This window comes from Aulonocara sp. 'chitande type north' Nkhata Bay, linkage group LG10, assembly GCF_057382095.1.
Source record: "Aulonocara sp. 'chitande type north' Nkhata Bay isolate Kocher_YH1m ecotype deep benthic linkage group LG10, A_spYH_male_GT1.1, whole genome shotgun sequence".
NCBI lineage: Eukaryota > Metazoa > Chordata > Actinopteri > Cichliformes > Cichlidae > Aulonocara > Aulonocara sp. 'chitande type north' Nkhata Bay.
In genome coordinates, this window is record NC_141353.1 from 15,115,375 (window position 1) to 15,138,876 (window position 23,502).

Sequence of the window (23,502 nt, forward strand, 5' to 3'; positions counted from 1 at the left end):
GAATTGCTGCCATGTGATTGGCAGATTAGACATTTGCATTAACAAGCAGCTGAACAGGTGCACTTACAATAGCTGGTGAGTGTATACCAGAAAGTACAGTTCTTTGATTGGAACTGTATCACAGCATTAACTATCCTTTCTCTGTGTTAAAGGCTCATCCAGCTTTGAATGGATAATGTTTGCGTGAGACGTCCCAAATATTTTTGACAATCCCAAACATGTCTTTAGCAGTATTTTATGCAAATGCGTTCTGGGAACTATGACTGCTAATTATATCAAGACGTATCCAATTTACGCTTACGAATCAACACATTTATGTGCTATGAACCTTGATGAGCGTGACCTCCTGTGGAGGGGATATAACCAGGAGGGACCTTGATCTGTTTTATGGCAAATATTACAAAAAGAAAAGAGTTTTAAGTCTTATAGTGTAGCCAACAATGTTATGGAGGAAAGCATTCTCATTTTTTTCAGGTCCATCTAACCTGTTAAGTTTCTGTAATCGTACCAAAGGCTAACTTATACCTTAAACAGCAGTTTGGTGTTTTTGAACACAGATGTCATTACTCAGCACTGCAAGGAGAGCAAAGTGTTATTTGGGATCTGTGTCTGGGTGTGACCACACCACCTACACAATCTATTCTGGCAGCGTTTCAGGCAGTGTGGAAACTCTCCCCCCAGGCTTAATGCGGTTTTTCCTGCCATAATAGGACAAAACAATAAAATGAAACAAGATGAAATGGCAGCTTTACATGGCTCAGTGAGCAGTTAGGCGGCTGATCGAGCTCACAGATTATTTACTACCTACACACGATATAAATTATCTGGGTGTGTTTTGGCTTTAAAGCAACTTTTTCCCCTTTTTCCCCTAAAAAAACCCCCCAAAAACAAAACAAAAGAGAGAAAAAACAATTATAAACAAGGCCCTTTAATATAGTAACATGTACAGTATGAATGTGAAGTGGGTGAACAAATAAGCATAAAAAAGTAATTCATTTCACATTTAAACACTGATTTCTTAGGGAATAATGCCATTTCTGTTCAAGCCTACATGCAAAGGTCCCCCCCACCCCTCAAACCCACCCATGTGTAATACAAAAAACAATAAATATGCTTATCTGGGGCAAAGACTACCTTCTTGGTATACACAGTGACAAATATTTAACACTTTTAGTGTCACTTTAAAATGACGTACATAGAATAGTTACATGGAGGTCGTTATAGTAGTACACATGTTAAATAACACCACACAGTTTAGCTCAAAGGGCTGAGAAGATTAATGCTCTGCTGTTAACACCTGGTGCGCTGTAGCATCAGGAACAAGTGTAACTGGGTTACATACATTTACATGGTATGTTAGTATACTGCTGCTTTCAGCACAATGTGTGTTTCCTTTAAAAAACAAAACTGTTGCACGACAACTTAAGCACAACCCTTACTAAACCGAATAAAAATGCTCTAACTACATTCTTATATACACAAACAGCTGAGAGGCATTGTTGCCAGCGGAGGAACAGATATGCACATGCAAGCACCAACGTCTGTCTGCTAGCGACTGCCTAGTAACAATGATACAAGTCCAGAAAAAGAAAATCTTTCCAGACATACAGTAGCAGCGTGAAAAAAACAAAACAAAAAGAATAAAATAAAAATGGAATGCTAAACTGAGGTCCACGGGGAGACGTTATTTAGCGAGAAGAGAGAATAGGAGAGTGTTTGAGCTCCTGATGTGGTGCACAAAGATGCCAGCTAATTGCCTTCAACTAGTCCTGTATGATTTGATAAACAAATAAATGCACTGAGTGATTTCTTCAAAACAGGATGTCTTCGACACAGATAATTTCCGTTTGATAACATAACAATTGTGGACCGATGAGGGCTCTGCACAGTGACGGGAAGAGATAAGAGAGGAGAACTGGCTGAGAGAGAGAGAGAGGGGTGATGGCTGACTGAAATTTGGCTCACGACACACACACACACACACACACACACACACACACACAGCTGAAATTACACTTTAGCTTTTGGTCTGTTAGTGTTTTATATGGCATTGCTACAGCCTTTCATTATAAAAAGGAAACAGCAGGGACAGCAGTGGTGTAATAAAAACAAGCATACTGTTGTCGTTTTTTAAAGCAGCATATTTTAGATTAAAATGTTACCGTTTCCACCTATAGAGGGCAATAAAGTATCTACCCGGGGTTTTACTGAAGTTGTCAGTGAAAGAAATCAGATGCTTCATTCACTCACATTCAAACTCTGATGAGCTTTTTTGCCCAGGGATGCTTTGGCGTGCACACTGGAGCAGCCGGACATTAAACCATCAACTTTCTGATTAGTGGATGGCCCGCTCAACCTCCTGGTGACTGTATCTCAGAAGGCATATTACTAACAATGTTACCAAGAACATGAGCCCTAGCACCTTCATAAAAGAAATCAGGATAAAAGTTGGTCGACTGGGCCGATTGTGATCCGTGACCACTGAAACAGCTTGTGCATATAAATCTGGCTTTAAATAAAGCATGAGCATCAAAGATGAAAGGAGCAGAGGTGGGAAGATATTAATATACCATGAAAGGAGACCATCTTGGACTACCTTGGCTATAAAGCCATCATAGTTTACGCAATTTGAAAGTTGAGTGTTAAGGCCTTTATACATTAAACATGTAAAATTCACACAAATATTTTGTGCAGCCTCGCTTGTTCTTAATGCAGCCGTTCATACCAACCAGGTATGATTTTTTTCTAATTTTTCGCATGTGCATAAACAGAGCTGACCAATCAGATTACTGCGTTTTCCAACAAGTGTGCTCAAAGCGCACACCGGTGCTGAACATACAATTATATGGAAACAAGAAAATAATATTATTTTACCTCAGACACACAACTAGACGCTGCTCCGGGTCAATCTGCTCACTGAAATGATTTCTCTGCCTCCTCAGGTGTTAAATGTTCTTAAATGTACGAAAGCTGCCGTGATACAGCTTCAACTCCTGGATTAAACCAGCTTGTGAGAACTGGAGAAAATCAGAATCATTGTTTCTTCTTCTTGATGTCGATTTGACGTTACATGACAAATTCGCATCCAAAATAAATTCGGATTTTTGTGACATTTTTCCACAATGTGCTTGGTGTGTAAAGGCCTTTATCTGGTACTTCAGCTGAGGGAAATTCGCCCACATTAGACATTGGTCAGTTTCATAGATGTGATTATAAATGCCCAAACCTGATCAATTTATTATGATTTAAAAAAAACAAAATAAAAACCTACAAACTAAATATGCTGTTACCAAATCCTTTTTCTGTAACAGTAAGGATGCCTTCATTATTGTGAGTGTTTTATAAATTCATGCCCAGCTCCGAAGTTTTTTTTAAATATTCTTCCTTTTTTTTTTTCCTTTTTTTTGGCTTGTGCCCACATCTGCAATAAATTTCCCAAATTATTGCCAGAAAGTTTGCAATCCAGCAACTTCCCGGAATCTGTACACTACCTGCACTGCTCCATAAACATCTGTATGAAAGAACAGCTGCTGCTGAAGAATGTACCGTGGTAATTTAAAACTAAGCTTCACATCTAAAAGTGTAACACTTTAATATCTTGGACAAACTAAGCTCCAAGGCTCTGGTTATATGTAGCCTGGTTCATCACCCTAACACTGCGGAGTGAAGGTGACCTCGTGGTCCATCAAACTACACAAACACATCAGTCTGTGCTTTTTTTAAAAACACCAACAGCGAGGCACCTCTTTAACCTCCACCTAGACACAGTCTACAACTGAGCTGTCATCCTCCTCAGCTCCCCACTCCCCAAACCTCATCTGCGGAGACGGAGCTGCTGGATGGAGGTTATTAATGTCGTCCATGGCGTCTGGGTCGGCGTCTTCATTGGTGCCGATTCCCATGTGACCGCCTTCCTCGCGGTGCGTGCGGATGTGTTTCCGCAGAGCCGCAGGCTCTTTGAAAGTGCGGTTGCAGAAAGGGCAGCAGCACGGCCTCTCTCCGGTGTGGATCAGCTGGTGGTGTTTCAGGTGCTGCAGGCGACTGAGCCGCTTCCCGCAGATGGCACACACGTAGGGCTTCTCCCCCGTGTGGGTGCGCCGATGTTTACGCAGACCATCCAGGTGGCGGAAGCAATTTCCGCACTCTGAGCAAGAGTACGGCTTCTCCCCCGTGTGTATGCGCAGGTGGGTTTTAAGCGCCCCTGACTCGCGGAACCGACGGCCGCAGACTCCACACGGGTATGGCTTCTCGCCTGTGTGGATGCGGATGTGCTTCTTCAAGCTGGAGATCAGACGGAAGGTCTTTCCGCACTCCAAGCAGTGGTGAGGCCGATCTCCAGGGGGCTCGACCACTGCCGTGTCAGGAGCTGATGGTCCTGCAGAGTCATCAGCTCCGCCCGATGAAGCGCTGTCACCTCTTCCTGCTCCAGGAGTCCTAGCTAACTGTTTCTGTCCATTAAGTCCGCCCAAGGCACTACTGCATTCACGCATGGGTCTTTGGTGACGCAGTGGGTGAGGGAAAGATCGCTGGGAACCTGCCTCTCCTCCAACTTGACCGTAGCCAAGATCTCCCACGTTATGTGACGACCGTTCTCCGTCCCCCGTCGCTATGCTGTCCTTCCTGTTGGGTTGAGTGGTGCCTGAAGCTGGTCCCTGCTCCTCTTTAATCTCAAATCTGGACGCTCCACCAGGTCCCTGAGACTGCCTCTCGTCTATAGACAAAAATAAAACATGTACATCATTACCATGTTTGAACACAGTCATCAATCTTTGCAAAAGCTCCACACTCACCTGGTCGGCCAGAATCGGAGCACATATGAGATGCATTGGATGTGAAGGAGTCCAGAGCGTGGTTGGTCACAGAGCCATCTGGCTGGATTGAAAGCTGGCACATTTTGTACTCATCTCTTGGTTCAAACCCATGAAGTGACTCATCCACAGAGCCACCAAGACCCAAGTCGACACCCGCTCCATTCACGTTTCTGGGGTTCTGGTGGTCCCTGTCCAAAGTCATGGAAGCCATGGAAGACAGCGACGGGGCAAACACTGACTGACTGATTGACTGAGGGCCCGTGTAGGACACCTGAAGCTGATCTATGAGCTTCTGAGCACTGCACAGGCACTCCTGCAGGGTCTTCAGCTCCCTCTCAGACACTTCCAGGCGCACTTTGAGCCTTTCGTTCTCCTGCTCCTTATGCAGCAACTCCTGCTGAGTCTCATTGAGCACTAGCACCACTTCCCCGAGCAGAGTGTCCACTGCTGCGGACATGGCGGTTTGGATGGTCGGGGCGAGACGCGATTTGAGCGACGTTACAGTCACACTGCCCTGCGAGCCTCCGTATCCACCCTTGTCGGCTTTGCGATCGTAACAGGATTCAATCCTGTCGGGGATGCTAACAGCGCTTTGTTTGCGGTTCCCACTGTGGAGCGAGCTGCTGCCGCTGTTTGACGGAGAGGAGGAATCCATGCTTCCAGCATAGCCCGTCCTCCTGGAAGTCATTATTATTATAATGCAGTTAGCTAGCTGGTATTCAGTCAGCTAACGTTTACACGCCGTGCTCCTGAAAACAGCTCACAAATATGAGCACCAAGAGAGGGGAAACTCTGCGGGTTTTGTTGCTTTACTGTGTGAGAGCAATGACTGTCAATGACTACATGCGCCTCATTAGCTGTTTAACTTGCGCTGCCGACAAAAACAATGTAGGTAACTCTCCGCTGGGCCTGGCTCTGGCCCGCTCTCTGCAGGAGTAACAAGGCCAGACGGCAGAGGACCACTGCTAACGCTGCGGCCCCGATGGAGAGGTGTGCTGCCGCTCTTTAGCTGTCCTAATAAAGTCTACGAGTTATTGTTCAAAACACGTCCACTCTGCACAGTGACTCACCCATCTCCTGCCTCCGTCTGCAGCGACTGTAAGCGCAGGCCCGTCGCGTGTTTGTGACGTCAGAATATGGGGGCTCGTTTTACCCAGGGTAGGGACTCGCAGGAGGTTCTGCGCACCTAGTGACTTATCTTGCTTTAATCTCACAAAACATTCGAGTTTAGACACGTCCCAGTTCGTACATTTTTTTCTTTCGTTTTCTACTTCTACCCTGAACTACAGCTACAAAAATGAATATCAGATTCATGTTTTGGGGAGTACTTTTTAAAATATGTTCTTCAGTGAAATAGAAAAAAATCCCTGTAAGTTCTTCTAATTTTTTAAACACCCAACTGGCCACAGTTTTGTCAGCACTTTTGGCAAAGTTTTATGGGCAGAACTTTGTTCTACCAGAAACTGGATTTGAAGAATTCAAGTTACAATTTAGATTCAATCCGAGGAATTCAAATTCGAATTTAACTTATTCAAATTCAGTTTCTGATGGCACAATGTTCTGCCCATACTTTTAACCGTTCTTTTTCCAGGTTGGTTAAGAATGTACAGCATCTGTAATGACTGTAAAAAAAACACGTATTGGTGGCACAAGTTTCATTTTATTTTGGATTCTAAGCCACACAGCCTCAAAAGTATACATACAGAATATACACACACACACACACTCACTAATATTTGGTTAAATATCTCTTAGCAAGTTGCACCTCAACCATTTCAGTAACCATGAAGAAGCTTCTGGGATAATTCTGGCTGTATGTTTGAAGAATCTTATTGTTAAAATAGGTAGAGTTCACTTAAATTGGTTTGGTTTCCTAGTATGGTCCAGACTATTAAGCCTAGCTTTTAATCCTGACTTTGGGAAGGCCATCCAAGAAGTTCAATGTTAGCTTCTTTATCCATTCAAAACCTCTCTTAATGTGTGTTTGGGGTCATTGTCCTGCTGATTTAAAGTGAAGTTAAATAATGTGGAGGTAGTAGTAGTCCTACACATTGTGCTCACATTTAGGCATCCAATACCTAACCTGTCATTGTGGCCAAATGTCTTTGTGCCTTCTGTCCATAAAAGTTTTCACCAGAAGGCATTTGGATTGTCCAGTTAGGTAGCTGCCTGGGACTTTCCGGAACATCTGAACATATTTCCTTTCAACTGAGGGTGACAGTTTGAGTCTTCTTGTTTGGGGCAATCGTGGCTCAAGAGTTGGGATTTCGCCTTGTATTCCGAAGGTTGCCAGTTTGAGCCCCGGCTTGGACAGTCTCGGTCGTTGTGTCCTTGGGCAAGACACTTCACCCGTTGCCTACTAGTGGTGGTCACGAGGGCCCAGTGGCGCCAGTGTCCGGCAGCCTCTGTCAGTGCGCCCCAGGGCAGCTGTGGCTACAGTGTAGCTTGCCATCACCTGTGTGTGGATGACTGGATGTGTAAAGCGCTTTGGGGTCCTTAGGGACCAGTAAAGCGCTATACAAATACAGCCCATTTACCATTTAATGAAACTTTTAGTCTGCCTGGTGGTTTCTGGAGCAACTAGAGCGAAAAGTGTTTGTTAAAGTGTAATGGACAAGTGTATCCTGATTTACAGCCTTAATCCCATGTTTCAGGGTGAAATTGGCTCCACAATTCCTGGCAGTACAGCAGCCATTTGATGAGGAGAAAAAAATAATAGATACAAGTAGCGCTCACAGTCTGAAGTACGCCCAGGTCACCGACCTCTTGGTCAGGCTGACCCTGTGGAGAAAACATCTGCAGTCTGCTCCAGGCGAAGCTTCACAGAACCACTAAAGGTCCACTAAATCTGAGGAAACTGGCCAAAAGCACCATGAACTTTATGTTTTGCAGATGTCAGTGCAATCCATCATGCACACTAATTAATGTCAAATCCACCCATTGCAGTTACGCCCACACAGAACAAATCTGCTGTAATCAAGATTTTTTGTGTGTTCCCTCTAAAAAATTTTTTTAGAGACACAGGCTGATGAATGAGCCAGATAAGAACCTGGACGTTGCTTTACAATCGGACCGGCTCCTCTCAGACACGAACACCCTCAAGACTTCAGCATATGTTCCTTTTTATATTAATACTGGTTGTTCACAAAGATTGTGTGAACTATCGGGACAATTTCCACTTACTGTTTTCTTTTCCTGTAGGCCGTGGAAAAAACTGTAAATGGTTTACGTGACCACATGTGGAAAGAAGGCAAGCACCATTATTAACCATACCAAGATCTCCTGTGGAGATCTGTTCCAGATATAACAGGACCTTGGAGTATTTGTTTGTGCTGCTTTAGTTTCATATATAAGAATAATCAATTCCTTATAGAGTCATTTCTGATGAGGAAAGCAGACCTATCCCCAGCCGCGGGCAGTGTTTTTTAAAAGGAAAAACTGATGTGATCTGTGGCAAATAAAAAAGGGTAGACCATTTCAGGATTATGCAACAAGCCATTTAACAGTTACCATCTGCTGGGATTTGTGTCACTTCGGGGAAACGTTTCTTACTCAGGGACTTTACATTTGTCATATTGCTTGTCACACCCTCTCTGCTTTCATTAAATTCTAAAGACAGTTAAATGTTTTATTGACTTATTGTGAATAAAATCCCCCTTACTTTGTTATAGAGGATATAACTTAACAGTATAATACTATCAGCTCTTTAGCTGCCATCACATGATGTGATGCCGTCACATGATTCAGTATTTGTATTACACAGAAATAAAAAGTCAGCGTCAAGACTGTGCAACCACCCTGAAGATGAATGTTGTCTGGGTGTGATGAACCCCGTCCAAGCCAGAGAGGTCAGCTTTTTGTTTAACACTGATTTGACCCACTCAAACACCAGAAGCCAGACTGCACAGTCACAGCAATGAAAATGCAAACCATGACTTAGACTATACCCATTTATTAATTACTTGAACGTAAACATTTACACACTAACGAGCTTCTGGGCCCAACAAAGTAAAACAAAAAACAAACCCCAAAACATAAAGTTAACGTACTTTATTATACAATAAGTGAACAGTTTCCTGTATTTTCATAGAAATTTGTTACAGTGTGTGAAATGAAGTATGGAGGAAAACTGACGCAGGCTTCGCAGTATTGAACTCGGATATAATAACAACACACGCTGCACAATATAAACAGAGCATTACTCAGAAGCATCCTGGATGCAGATATATATATACACGTGCCCCCTTCACACCCACACGCTCTCCTATATATCCAAAAACATGTTCACACATCCACAGATAGAAGCGAGAAGCGACAAACACTTATACCGCACCTGATAATGATATAGGAAATAAAACTTTTAATTCATCCATCTGGTGTCTGCTGAATAACGGCAGGAACGATGTATTTGGGTATTTGAGCGGGATTGTGACTCATTCAGCGCATCAGTTTTCAACAGACTTTATCTGAGCTGTAGGTATCCCTCAGGTACAGGACGGTGTGCTTTGTGTTTTTCTGTGACTTTAGCTCAAAAGCAGGGCAGAGATATGAGAGAACAGTTGGGTTTAAAGCCACGTGAAGTTTTTAACAGGTAACAAAAAATAATCTCATACAACTGGCTTTTGACATCCACCACGTTTTCTACTCAATTTATTTTATGCTTTCATTTTTTTTCTTCAAGGAGAAATAAGTACATACGTTACAAATGATTCCCAGCACAGGTCCGGTCTGTTTCCTTATTAGTAATTCGGTGAACAGCTGCTAAACAGTTTCCTCTATTTGACTCTGGAGCTGTTTCAATGGAAGTCACAGTCTACGTGTAGCCACTACGTGTATGCCAATGATGAAAAACATTTAGATGAATCAAAGCTAGAGCTTTCCAGTCCTCTGTAAATCCCTTCTCCCCTAAAAGGGAAACGAGCCTTCATTAACAAATGAGACATGCTCTGAATAATGTGCTTGTTGTGAAAGAATGAGACAAAAAAAAAAAAAATGTGGTCACCAAATTAACCAGTGGTGATGTAACTAATAGCAGACTATAGTATTTCTCCACTAAATGGCGTGCACAGCTGCTCACTCACAGACACATCACTAAACAATTTGGCAAAGAGGGAGGTGGAGCTGGTGCAGAAGCCAAAGCATAAGGAATAAGGGAGGACAGAAAGAAGGAGGCGATTGTTGGGCAGAAGGAAAACATATAAAGAGGGAGAGACCACACCGGAGAGAGCAACTGGAAGAGAGGCGAGGAGAAAGAAGCTCATCGGTGTTCTGATAGCGTTTTCAAACTTCTCCGAGAAACAGGTAAATGGATATCTTTTTATTACACAGTTTCAGTGAGTAGCGTTAAGCTGCAAGTTGCCAAAACAGCTTGCATAAAGTAGATTAGTATTCAATGGGGGCTCCTACTCCGTTCACCGCACTGAGATTTTTGAATGGCCCCATTGTTAGGTTGCTATGCAAGTTCACCACACAGCATATTTCAGGTACGCTCGTGTGGATTCTCAAGAAGCAGCAGCTTTCCTGTAACTAGATACAGCTGACAAGCCTGCGCTGATTCCTGGCGTGCAGGCATTTGAACCCTCTTGTGCAATAGGCCAGTGGAATGCTAAAGTGGAGTGTGGAACCTCCAAGTCTTAACAAATGAGGACTATTACTTGCAGTTTGAAATACAACACTAGACATCATTTATAAACACTTTTCAGAGCACTCAATTTCAGCTACTTAGGTGTCGGCATTTTGTCATTTTGCCTATTTGAAAGCTATGTGGGCTGGGAAAAAGTTTTGATTTTGACCGATTTATTTTCCCACTGAAAATAGCGCTTTATTCAAGTCAGTCGATTCATTCGAAACGGTCCTTTGCCTCTGCAGGTAGATCATCTCCAAAAGACACAGAATCAGGGGGAAATATGTTCTCATTCTGGCTCTTTCATACAAGAGACAAAGCAACTGACTTACTAAATGTACACACAGTTAGAAGCCCGAGGGGCTTAAAAACAGATTCTAAAATATTCTGATGGAATTCTACTTTTTTATGTTTTCCAGTACAACGGCTGCCATGAGGGACCTTACTTTCCCACTCGGGATCATATGCCTGCTTTTCATCAGAGGTTACTGCCCCCTGCCTATGAGCTCAGAAGGGATGCATCCCATGGGAATTCACGGCCCATACGCACACTCAGACAAGGATTCTCTTGTTGACGATGAGGATTACAGTCGATATGAAGATACAACCACTAGATCATCCAAGACGTTGATTCCAAGTAGAGGGACCCTTAAGCAGTGTGACTATGATCCCTGTCTTGAAGGCCAGATCTCCTGTTTTGAGCTTGCAGCCTCCTCTAACTGCTTGTGTCCGGGGTTCACTTTAAATAATGTGCCCCCAGAAGCGCCCAAACTAAGCTCAGTATCCTGGAACGGGTCCGAAGTTGTACTTCAGTGGTGCACACCTTATTCATTCGTCACAGCCTATGTTGTGACTGTCGGAGGGCAGGAGAGGCAGAAGTTTGAGGAGGACCGGAGAAGCGGAGGAGTGGGCGAAGTTGGCAACATAGCAGAAGTTTGCGTGGTGGCCGTGAATGATGCCGGAGTCAGCGAAGGATCTTGTATGATGTACCATCCCAGAGATAACAGCCTGCCTTTGACAGCAGGGCTCATCGGGGGAGCCCTGGGCTTCCTGCTGCTCCTCTTGCTGGCCGTCCTGCTGTGGAGGCACAAGAGGCAAAGGAAACAGGAGGCCACCATCTCCATGCACAACACAGCTGAGACGAGGTGAACAGGAAGCACCGCAAGACTGGACACTCGTCGAGAGAAGTCTGTGCTCTGAGACTCTTCTGCATTATTGCAGTTAGCTATGAAAACACGATAACATCTGAGGTTTCCTGCACCACGAGGCTTTCTCAAAACAAGAGGAAGCAGCGATGTATTCATTTCACATGAATACATCCAACTGGTTATGCTCATCGCCTGATGCCTCCATCCTGAAAACCCCTCGGTGCGAGAAAGTCCCACATCCACAACAAATGCATAAAATTACTCACAGAATTCATTACTTGCAAATTATATTTTTTTTTCCCAGAAATGAAACCCTGAAGACAAACATCAAGGAAAACATCCCAGCATGTGGTCCCTGCTTTCAACTTGCTTAGCTGAGCAGCACAGTGTGTAACTGCTAATAGTGGGGTAAAAATATTTGAAGCTTACATGATAAAAGTTTTAAAAGCGCCACTATGGTGCTCCACGACTTTATTACTTGACAGAAGTGTATCTTTCCTAATCTTCTGTGCAAATTAGAGGTTTCTTGGAGTAGTGTTTACAAAATAGTGACGTGTATTAAAGTGTTAATAGCATAAAGCACAAGTAAAATGACAACAAGCACAAATTCTGTTTGAAAGAGTACAGCAGAAGGCATAAGAGATGGTAGCAAAGGTTCAAATGGCACTATAATTTTTATATAATATAATTAGGGTTTGTTTGCTGTTGAGCTCTGTGATGGGATGGCGATCTCTCTGGGCTGTACCGCCTCCTCTGCTCTATGAGGGCTGAGGAAGGCTCCCCCAGGAAAGGAAAAAGATGCTGTCACTTACTGTTGTAGACATCAGCCTACCTTTCTGACATGTCTCCCCAATGTGATGTTGTGTAAAGTTGGTCAGAAGGTTCCTTTGTGAGTGCGCATGCGCCATTAGCGTGCTGCCTGCTGTAACCCCTAATTTCCCTCGGGATGAATAAAGTATTCTGATTCTGATTCTGATCAAAGCAAGCTGTAATGAAATCTTTTCATTGAAACTCTCTGTGAGAGCTCCTCGTGTAATGGAAGTAATTAAAGCGTGAATGGATCGATTGTTGGAAACTGACTTAAACTGTATTTATTACAATTGTGTTCTTTTTTCGCCTCTGGACGTTAAATGTGTTTGATTGACCACTTTTGCTCGAGCCTGACTATTAAAATTAAGTAAAACGTCGCCTTAGTCACCACCGCTGTGTCGAAACGTGTCATTTTGTATCATCTTTTACTTGGTAGGATGGGTGTGCTTTTCCATCTGTCTTATTGACGGAAGTTATGTCAGCGCCCTGGACGAGCACCAGTGTTCGATGATGTTTTTTCCAGCTGTCACACAATCGCTTTTTCAGAGGGATATGGATTTTGCGAGGGCTGTCTCATCCCATCTGAGACTTCCCGTCACGCCGCATCGGGCTGATGAGAAGCTTGAGGCTTTTTTTCTCTCTGCCATGATGAGAAGAAAGTCCAAAATTTTAATCCCCCCCCTCAGTTTATCTCATGTTCAGGCCTCCATCTGCGTTTCTAGCAGCAATGTTATAATTCCCTTTTGCTCCGGCTGCTGCCATGGAGTTGTTCCACAGCCCTTGGCATGGCGTCTTTCTTATTCCAACTTGACTGCACAACTTACACCACAGAGCGCAGCATCGAAGTCATCTAACATCTGTAATTTGGAAACACAACAGACTGCTCGTTTGAGTGGCTCAAATGGCCTCAAGATGTTTGCTTTTATGACACACATTGCTGTCACTGTCAGACTGGGAGGGAAATATCTGCATGAATGGGCCGCTTTGAGATGAAACCCAAAAAAACACGAGCTGGCAGCAGCCTGTTTAAAATAGAAAGAGACGTTCTGTGCTCAAAGCAAATGCAGAACACAAGAAACTTTGAAACCAGTAACAGACAGTTCACACCGTTTCTGCGATGGCTGCAGAACAGAAGAAGAACATGAAAAATACATTAGTATCTTATTTCAACATGCACACGGCTCGATTTATTTCAAAGTACACTACTTTTTCAAACCCTGAAAATGTTTTTGAATTTTTGATGAAATCAAAATTTAGCCCGTGAACGAGTGCCGAATCCAGTAAAGTTCTAAGAAGAAGAAAATGAAATAAGGTTGTGTACAGCCCCCCGTGGTCAAGTATAAACGCTTCTGAGTCCTTTGATGTTTAAAATGAAAAGGCTACAGATCTATAATGCCAATAAAAGACATAAAGTCACACTTTATGTCTTTTCCTCTTCAAGAGACTTCCAAGATCTTGTATGGAAGTATAAAACATCCGTATTAAAGGCGAGTAAAGTTTCAACAACTAATAAAAAATGATATTTGAATTAGATTTGCAAAATTCTAAATCTAAACAATCAGAATGAATTTACATGGTTTGAAGTCTTCACTTTGAAAATTCGAGGGTTTTTTCCAAGCAAATTCATTTTTATACTTAATTTTAATTTATTTTAATACTGAGCATCTGATCTGCTGAATCTGTGAACTATTAGAAGAAGAAAAAACCTAAAACACAATAAAATAAAGTCAAGATTTTGCTTTTATACCTGCGTTTACACCTGCAGCTGATCCAAAACAAGTCAGAGCTATTTTCTGTAAGAAGTATTCTTTAGCTGTGGTGTTACAATCAGGCATTTACATGAAATTTGTTTTTTCAATAAACGTTTATGATCTCCAGCTCTGAGGAAATGACTTAATAACTAACTACATAAAGGCTCAATTGGGACCTAGATGATGCACAGACTGTTCGGTTCTCTGCTAATCATTTGCTAATGTGAATATTTTGAGGCTCCTGATATATGACTCTCCCGCGTTTTGCAGAGCGCATTTTGAAGCTCTGTACAGCACGTCCCAGGGAGACGCAGCGCCTCTCCAAACAGATTTTGGATTTTACTTGAATAAAGTGGAAGATTATCTGGAAGAAAAACAGATGTGAGGTGCATTTTCCGTGCTGCAGAGCTGCTTCTCAATCTTCAATTTTTAGATGCAATGGTGTCTTGGTATTTTGTTTTGTTTTTTGTTGGCAACAGGAGGGAAATGTTGGAGTGAGGTTAGGAGCACTGGAATGTGCTGACAGATGCTACTCACTTTAGAAGAGTCATGCTGAATCATAGAAATCTCATTCAGTGATCCGGTGAGTCATTTTCTGGTAAAGAGGTAAGATATAAAGAAGTGAATCAGCTTCACTGACTGTGTCAACAAGAAGCTTCGTCTCTACCTGACACCTCTGTTACTGTAACCACATTAGTAACCACATTAGTAACCAGCAGACAGAACGAGTGTTTGTTTGGTCTGTGAACTGATGCTTAACACGTTTACGTCGGGGTTTATGAAGTTTGGGATTTTACCCAAAAGTCTGATGTTATGTTATGTTGCTAATGATATTGCAATGTTTAGAAGCGCAGAGTTGCGAAATAGCTCACAAATCAAGCCGTTGCTTCTCACAGTGGAGCAGACACAATGTCGTAATCCAGGACTGCTATTAGTGTCATTCAGTATCCACGACCATTTCTGCATCAGGGACAGATTTGATTTAGTCATTTGATTTGTGCTGATATGACACAAAATTTACACTCACCGGCCACTTCACTGTTTGTTAACACAAATATCTAATCAGACAAAAATGTGACAGCAGCTTAATGCGTTTAAGAATGAAGTCATGGTCAAGACATCCTGCTGAAGTTCAAACTGAGCTTCAGAATGGGGAAGAAAGGTGATTTAACTTTGAATGTCTCATGATTAACCCTCTCAAGGCAGGCGTTGCCGATTTGCAACAGTTAAAAACTAACAACCTGATTACCCCACATACATATTTTATGATTTTTCTTTACTCAGAAGTACCACTGCAGGACTTGGTTGTGCATTAGCAACAAAAAGTTTAATTTGAGCCTGAGAGGGTAATGGCCAAACAGACTGGTCTGAATATTTCTACTCCTCATCTATTGGATTTTCCCATAAAACCATCTCTGGGGTTTACAGAGAATGATCCCAAAGAGAGACAACATTCCTTGACTGGCAGTTCTTTGGGGGGAAACATGTTGTCGATGCCAGAGGTCAGAGAAGAATGGCCAGACTGCTCTGAGCTGATAGGAAGGGAACAGTGAGTCATTACAACCGAGACATGCAGGAGAGCATCTCTGAAGACATGACACAACATTAAAGCTGATACGGTTTACAGTAAGCAGAAGACCACACCAGGTGACACGCCTGTAAAAAACAGGGGCTCATCAAGACTGGAAAAAGCTTGTCTGCTCTGATGAGTCTATATTTCTGCTGCGTCATTCAGATGGTAGTCAGAATTTGTCATAAATAACGTGGAAGCATGGATCCATCATTCATTTAACTTTTAACCGACGTTAGGCTTGGAGAAGTAAATGTATCGCCTAGAAATGGTCAGAAAGAAGAGGCCTGTCTGCTTGAATGGGCAAAGACTCAAAGTTGCATACCTGTAATTAGAAACATGCCTACCAAGTGGCATTGCATTAGGCCCAGTGCTGATTGGAAACAACATGAGATAAAACAGATTCCTCGAGGTCGAGTCACCTCCACTCAAACACTGTGAGCACACAAGTCAAAACAACACCTGCAAAACTAGAGGAGGAAGGATCCTTAAAGGTCAAATGAAAGCTGAATAATCACTTGTGCTGTTTTCTCAAGTTTCACTCTCATCTATGTCGTTTCCCGATCCATCAAGCAGCTGTTTTCATCACCGTACGGGACGCGCACCACTGCGCAAAAACTGTCAGGGTGAATATCACGTCAAATAAACCGACGACGTGAAAACGACAGATACAGGAGCTGCTGCAGTTGAGCTTAAACTTCAGTAATGTAGCAGAAAACAGGACAAAGGGGGCCGAACATGATAACTGCCAGTCGGATTTGACCTTTTATTTGGCAGCTGCTTTGGCAAAAAACAGATTCTTCTTTCAGTAATTTCTCTGCTTCTCGCATTGCGACGGCACCACAGAGAATAAGGACTGATCAATTCATGATTTGATCTTTCTGCTGATTGTGCTGCAGCACGTAGGTGAGGCTTTAAGAGGCTTTTCTGCAATGAAAATAATTGGAAGCTGTAATACTATATTCATCCCATAACATTATACAGGTTCCCATTCAAAACTGTCATTCACTTCCAGGCAGTTAACATTTGTGAAAAATTAATTTGCATTTGGCACTGGGGGAAAAAAAAAGAAAAAAAAAAGCACTACGTATGTATAAATGTTATTATTAATATCAGTAGTTGTAATCCACCAGCAGGGGCACTAATGGTTGCTTTCTCTGTCCGCTGGGGTCAGGTTTTACAGGGCATAAAATGTTCAAAGTAGGTCAGACATCCATCAGTGCCCATTATTGGAAATGGTGCCAGAACACATACTGGTTTGATTTAAATGCAGAACTGGTCCTCCTCCCCTTTTAGTCTTTTAGGCACTTTGACGAGAGTACAATGAAGAAAATGAAAAGGGAAAATGAAAGGGTGTCAATCAAAAACCTCTTCCAAATGAGCTGGTTTAGTTTAGTCGAGTGTATAAGCAGCTTTTTAAATGGGGGGGGGGCTTCATCAGAGGAATCAGCGGGTCTAAGTGGGTGGTTGTGACAACTGATCTCCCCCTGCAGGCGTCCCATCCTGTTTACTTCCGTGTCTGTCTGTCTTGGCTACAACTGCAACCCTGTAAATAAAAAGATTACCTTTTGTCTCCAAGTGTAAGCCTGATGTCACTGGCAGGATGATGACACGGGGGGGGGGGGGGGGGTAAATGCATAGATGATGATATTTCCCTTTTTTGCAAATGGAAAAAAAACAAAGAGCAAGAGCACGAGTGGGACTTCCTTTGCATCATCCAGACATCTCTCCAAACAGGTTCAGCCCGAGTCTCGTTTGCCTTCACTGGAAACCACTAGAGGTCATTATTGCAAAGAGCACTGCAGACATTAAAGCCACCTCTGGCATGCACTCAGTGATAATGTGCTGGAAATGGAAATTAGTTGTTCTTACAGGGATGAAAATGAGTTTGCAGTGGTAATCAGCTCAGACACATTTGTGCATCGCAGGGGGAGTTCGAGGAGAAGAGTTTGTGTTTGAAGAGGAAGCTTTCCATCACTGCTGCTTTCCTACCATTTTTATTTTTTTATTTATTTTTTTCTCGTATATTCAGTGTTTGACAGGCAGGTCAGCACTCCCCACTCTCAACCCCCCAGGAAAGCTCCGCCACAGCATGTCAAAAGATGTGGAGGAGGAGGAGAAAATGCCCCCCCCCAACACATCCCCGCCCCACTCCCCTTATTTTCTTGTATGAAGAGCTAGGGTAACCATGGCAACCTGGCATTATACAGGAGGAGCTGATGAGGTTGAGTCTGAGCTCAGCTTCGCGAGGAGGGTTATCAATCACTTTGGCATCGGCACTGTCACACATGCTCCCCTGCTCTGCTCCTCCACCCTTCATGTGACCTCGCAGGCTTTTCATCATAACCATTTCTTCATAACCATGTCCGGTTTGCCAAATGAAGTATATTTAGTCAAGTAATGTACAAGGGCACAGTTTTGACATACATCACATTTCAAAAGGTATTGCTGTGCTTTTCACAGAACACCATTTAATTGGACCAAACTTCGATAAAAAGCATACAACTGTATACACTCACGTCTGAAGATCAAACCGAGCATGGGAATGAGGAGAAGAGAGATTTAAGTGACTTTGAATGTGGCATGATTGTTGGTGCCAGACATGCAGGCCTGAGTATTTCAGAAAGTCCTCGTCTGCTCTGCTGGAGTTTTCCCACGCAAACATCTCCAGGGTTTACAGAGAGTCGTCCAAAAACCGTGATGAGCCTCGATTTGCTGTTGCTGAATGCTGCTACAGCCACATGGTAGGGTCAGAATTTGGTGTAAAAAACATGAAAGCATGGATGCATCCTGCTTGTATCAACAGTTTACACTGCTGGGAGTGTAATAGTGTGGAGGACCATTTAAGCACCACAGCCTACCCGAGTAGTGTTGCAGACCATGTCCGTCCCTTTATGACCACCCATCTCCTGATGGCTGCTTCCAGCAGGATAAAACCCCACGCCACAAAGCTCAAAGCACCACAAACTGCTTTCTTGAACATTTCAGCGAGCTGTCTCTACTCAAATACCTCCAGTCACCTGGTGGAAGCATTTTACTACAGAATACATTTTGACTGTAATACTTGCTAGTGTTTCTCATTTTTCATCAGGCTTATATTTTGCATTTCCCTCTTTGCTCTAGACAAATTTGCACTTTCTATTCTGTGAATTCTTGTGCAGGCACTGCTTCAACAAAGTACATATTGTCCAACCCTTGTTTTTAAATGTGCTCTATAAAAAGGTGACTTGACTCGACATTTCCCTTTACGCGTTCTTAAGATCTGAGTGCTTCTTCCTCCACTAGTGAACTTTCATCCTGTTTAAAAAAAAAATAAATCTTCATGCATTGGACCTTTATTATGAAAAATATGTTGCAAAAACCCCTAACCCTAACTGCAGGTCCCCAATATGACAATGCATACATGATAAATGACAATTATAGAATTCAAATATTTTACAAGCTTCAAATCTGCCGTGTCTATGTTTCAAAATGCCACAGCATGTGTTTTACAAATGTCAAAATAAATTACTAGAATGAGTCAAGCTGATTTTTTTTTTCAAGGCTTGCTTTCCTAAATAATCTTATCTTGTCGCAGTTTCTGGCTACAGTCAGGATACATTGCTTTGTATTGCCGGGTATGCTTTGAATGTTTGACCAGTAATTTGTTTTAATTGAGTTTGTAAAAAGCTTCATTTGGAGCTCAGGTGCAGAAAACCTGTAGGGAAGCTAACCGGGAGCTGTATTTAACCCATGCGAGGTCAAGTAGTTTTCCCAGAGCGGTTGAACTGTTCTAGATCCACGCTCTCTTCAGCTGGTCAAAGGGAAGAGACTTTTAAAGCAGTTTACCTGAGGCAAATGTGTGATAAATGCCAAAGAGGGTTAATTACAGTTTTTTTGTAGCCAAATTTTACACTTTAAAGCTCTAAGTGTGCAAACTCCACTGTTCTCTACAAAATTCCCAGTTTCATATTCTCTACTTTCTCCTGCCCGTTGTCAGGGGGGCACTGGAGCATATCCCCAGCATGCATGGATTGAAAGCAGGGAGGCACCTCGGAGAGGCTTCCTGTCAATCAAGTCTCCAGTCGACTTTTTGCATGTTCTCCCACAGCTCAGTCTTCACAGACGAGTCTGAAACCCGAGCACTAGTGCACCTTCACAAATGTCAGCACAGAAATATGACTTTTAAATACAAATGCAGTGAGGTGGTTCAGAGAGGCACATCATGCCCTGTCCTTTAGACGAAGGACAGAAGATCAAACTGAGGGAGAAACGATGTGCTTTTTTAAAGATGCAAGTCAGATCCCTACATACAATGTTTTACATGTGAGATACAATTGAGGCGAAATCTAGGACTGATACATGGCCAGATGTTGAACAAAACAAATCCCAATTAGGCCTACCCCTCCCATCTCTGCTATATTAAAAATACAGCCAGGGCAGGAACAAGCTCTGGAACAAGAGATGAATCAGGGACATGTTATTCAGGACACAGTCAGGGGGGATAGAGAGCTCAGGAGGAGCACAAGGACTTGACCTTTTGTGAATATTCATGATGAGGGAGAGAAGAGAGATGTAAATCTCTTTTTTTTGGAGAGAAAAAACCTTTGTGGAGTCTAATAACAGAAGGCAGCTTGCAGTTCACTGCAAAAATAAATATATCTAGCAGGCGTAACATCCAGATATCTTGGCTGTCTGCCAGTCAGAAGGATCAATAGCCATTAACACCATCATGCATGCAGTCAGAGGACAGCAGGGATCTGTGGCTCTGCACACTATTTCATCATGACGGGAGGTGGATAGGCGCTTTGGTTACAGTAAAAAGCGCCCCACTCCTCGCAGCTGAGAGCGATGCTTTCTGACTGACAATGTCATCAGCGCTCAGTGTATGTAAACACATCCAGCAGCCTGGAGAATCTAGGTCATTTTCTAACTGGGATGAGATGAGGAGGAGTCGTCGTCGTCTGGAGACACACGGAGCCACAAATGTGTGCCGCGTTCATGTGTCAAGAGTCAGGTCGTAATCCACTCGCTCTTCTTTTATCTGCTTCATGAATCAAGAGAACATGCCTCCAGTGGCGAAGAAATCCACCGAGAAACACAGGTAGTGAAGCGGAGGGGAGGAGGAGGAGGAGGATGGGTGAACGCTTGTAATTTTTTGCTCCAGTTCTCTTTGGTTTAGCACCGAGGACACATTGTCCAATAATACCTAAATGTTCAGTCTTCAGAATACACAAAGCTCTGCATCATGCAATATTGACTGCGGCTTGCAAAAACACAATAGCGCGACCCATTCGAGAGGAATTACACGTTTAATGTGGATCATCGCTCATTGCATCACTGCACAGGCCATGGAGCGGTGAGATTGGCTGGAGAAAATCCTGCCTTCTCCTGAATACAGTGGAACTAAATGGTGCTTGCATTGTTGTGCTCTAAGAGCTAATAATACATCAGGACCTGGTTTTCAACACAAACCTTACTAAGAGCACTTTCAGGAAGGAACTACTTTCTCCTTCACTAAACTACACCTGGTCATAATAGCAGAATGAAGCATACGTCTTTCCACAGTGAGAGCAGGATGTAAACATTATTGGTGGCTAATTGGGTTCACACACCGGCCAACACTATCCTGGCTGCTTTTAGGTAGGCGAATGTTTGGCAGATCCTGGAGCCCACCAGCTAGTCCTCATGTTCTCCAGACTTCATTATGTAGTAATACATGAGACACTGCTAAATTGCACCAAAAAGCTGTCCAGGATATCCTCCAGGATGCCATCCATAACCTCATCCCAGACATTGTCAGAGTGCATACAGGCATTATGATTGGTTCAGGCTGTGATTTCAATAACAATAACAAATCAATGATCTTGATTTTTGGTGTAATTTTGAATCCAACCATGAAAGCGTTGATGATTTTGGTTTTCCATTATGACCATTAAGTCATTTTGTTCTCAATAAATTACACAAATTTAAAGGCTGTAAAGATTTTCAACTTGAATGTTTTGTTCATAGAGATCCTATGTGTAATTTAAGTGGTGCCTTATTTTTTGCAGTAATATATTTTCAGTGTGTAGCTGCTATGTGAAAGAAATTTTTTTGGGATAAAACGGTCATCATAATAAGGTTAAACATCTATACTATAAAAATCTTTGAGGTTTTCTTGAGCCCTGAGGGATTATGAGCTAAATAGCTTGCTAACATTAGCTTGCTAACATTAGCTTGCTAACGTGCTTAAAAACTAGAAACTAAAACTAAACCATTTCAAACAATACAAACAAAACTGAAATAGGAAGATCCACTCAAGAAACTACAATTAATTAAAAACCAAAACTAATTAGGAAATAAAAAAAAATAAAACTATAATAATTCTGATCCAGAAGAAATTATTTTACCATTTACACCGAGTGAATTACCAGTTGCTAGAATATACAGATAATAAAGTCCAGCATCAGCATGGCTTGAAAATTCTTTGCCTTTATACTTTCAGTTATTTGCTCCGACTGGCTAAGACTGCAAGCATAATAAAAAGAAAAGTACCACAGCATAACAACTAAAAGAAAGATTCTTTAGCTGACAAACTTACATAAACTCGTTATATCAGGGACATATTCAATTAGCAGAAAATGTTTCTTAGCAATCAAACTTTACACGATAGGAGGTGGATTAGGTTATTAGCCTTAAAGAGTCTCTCAGTCTAAATAATCACCCTTTTTCCCAGCATGCTAACTGAAGCGGTTATCATCTTATCTTACTACTTTCTACCTGCAGCATCACTCCATCCTCTTCTCTTTGCTCTCATTACTTCTCTCATATTCAGCGGATCCACAGGGTAAATGGTAACCAGTGTAAGGGTTATTTTCAGTTAAATGTCCAGGCAACAACGGCACTGAAGTCCTACTCCTGCAACCTCATCTAGCAGCTGTGCGCATCACATGTTTTGCTCCTCTGTGTATTCAGTGGCTTTCCATTAAAATGATTACAAAGTGCCTATTTTTAAAACTAGATGAATGATGCAGACGGTTACATTTAAAAAGGACTTCATAATAAGACTCTTTAGAAAAAAAAAAAAGCTTTTTGACGTGTGACATTAACATAACCCTCAAAAAAACACGACCAAGCTAAAATGTAGCTAATGAAACAAGACTGACCCGTTTAGCACATAAGAGCCTCAAAATGAAACATTAAAAAAAGGCACAAACGCATATCAATTCATAACATGTTAAAACAATCTAATTAAAAGACAGACCTATAGTAGATTATTGCTCTGGAAAACACAGAAACAGGCATTAAAATCTCAAATCTCAAGCACCATTGCAGCATCTCATTAAAGGGACATAATGGGACTATAATGAGGATTTAAAGCTCTGGAGCCAACTCACCTGATGATTACACAAACCTTTTGTTCCTAGTAACAGCTTGAAGCCAACGTCTCGGACACCATATGCTGCTATTAAGGCTTTAATGATCCGGGAGCAGGTGGGCAGATTGTGGGCGACATTACCGTCTGTCATGATGGCAGGAGAAGAGGTGACAGCGGTGGAATTGCCAAATTCCAGTTAACACTTGTCAGCAGTGTAGTTTGCATCACTGGGTGGACAGTGCTTCAACAGCGTGGCTCTAAAAAGAAAAATCACACTCTATGTCTGCGGTTATCCTTTACTGCATACAGTCCAGCTCCGCAGTATAAAAGCGAAGTCATCGTTCCCCACAAACAGACTGATTGATCTTTTCCTTCACGTCATTCACAGCTCATTCATTACAGACAAGTTTACAAAGCAACAAAGGAAGCCAACTCTCTCTCAGCTGATTA

At 42.5% G+C, this 23,502-nt stretch overlaps 2 protein-coding genes across 2 annotated transcripts; one reads left to right on the forward strand and one right to left on the reverse strand.

The window, feature by feature from the left end:
• Positions 1 to 907: 907 nt before the first annotated feature.
• On the reverse strand, positions 908 to 5,902 carry LOC147320482 (uncharacterized). The gene is made up of 2 exons (XM_086308513.1): positions 4,791 to 5,902; positions 908 to 4,711 (listed from the first exon to the last, which is right to left on the reverse strand). Exons 1-2 carry the CDS (start codon positions 5,497 to 5,499, stop codon positions 3,759 to 3,761), a joined length of 1,662 nt encoding a protein of 553 aa, XP_086164639.1. The 5' UTR covers positions 5,500 to 5,902; the 3' UTR covers positions 908 to 3,758.
• A 4,049-nt stretch (positions 5,903 to 9,951) lies between these two features.
• On the forward strand, positions 9,952 to 12,776 carry LOC147320483 (LRRN4 C-terminal-like protein). The gene is made up of 2 exons (XM_086308514.1): positions 9,952 to 10,112; positions 10,854 to 12,776. The coding sequence occupies exon 2, from the start codon at positions 10,867 to 10,869 to the stop codon at positions 11,581 to 11,583; it is 717 nt and encodes a 238-aa protein (XP_086164640.1). The 5' UTR covers positions 9,952 to 10,112; positions 10,854 to 10,866; the 3' UTR covers positions 11,584 to 12,776.
• The last annotated feature ends 10,726 nt before the right edge of the window (positions 12,777 to 23,502 follow it).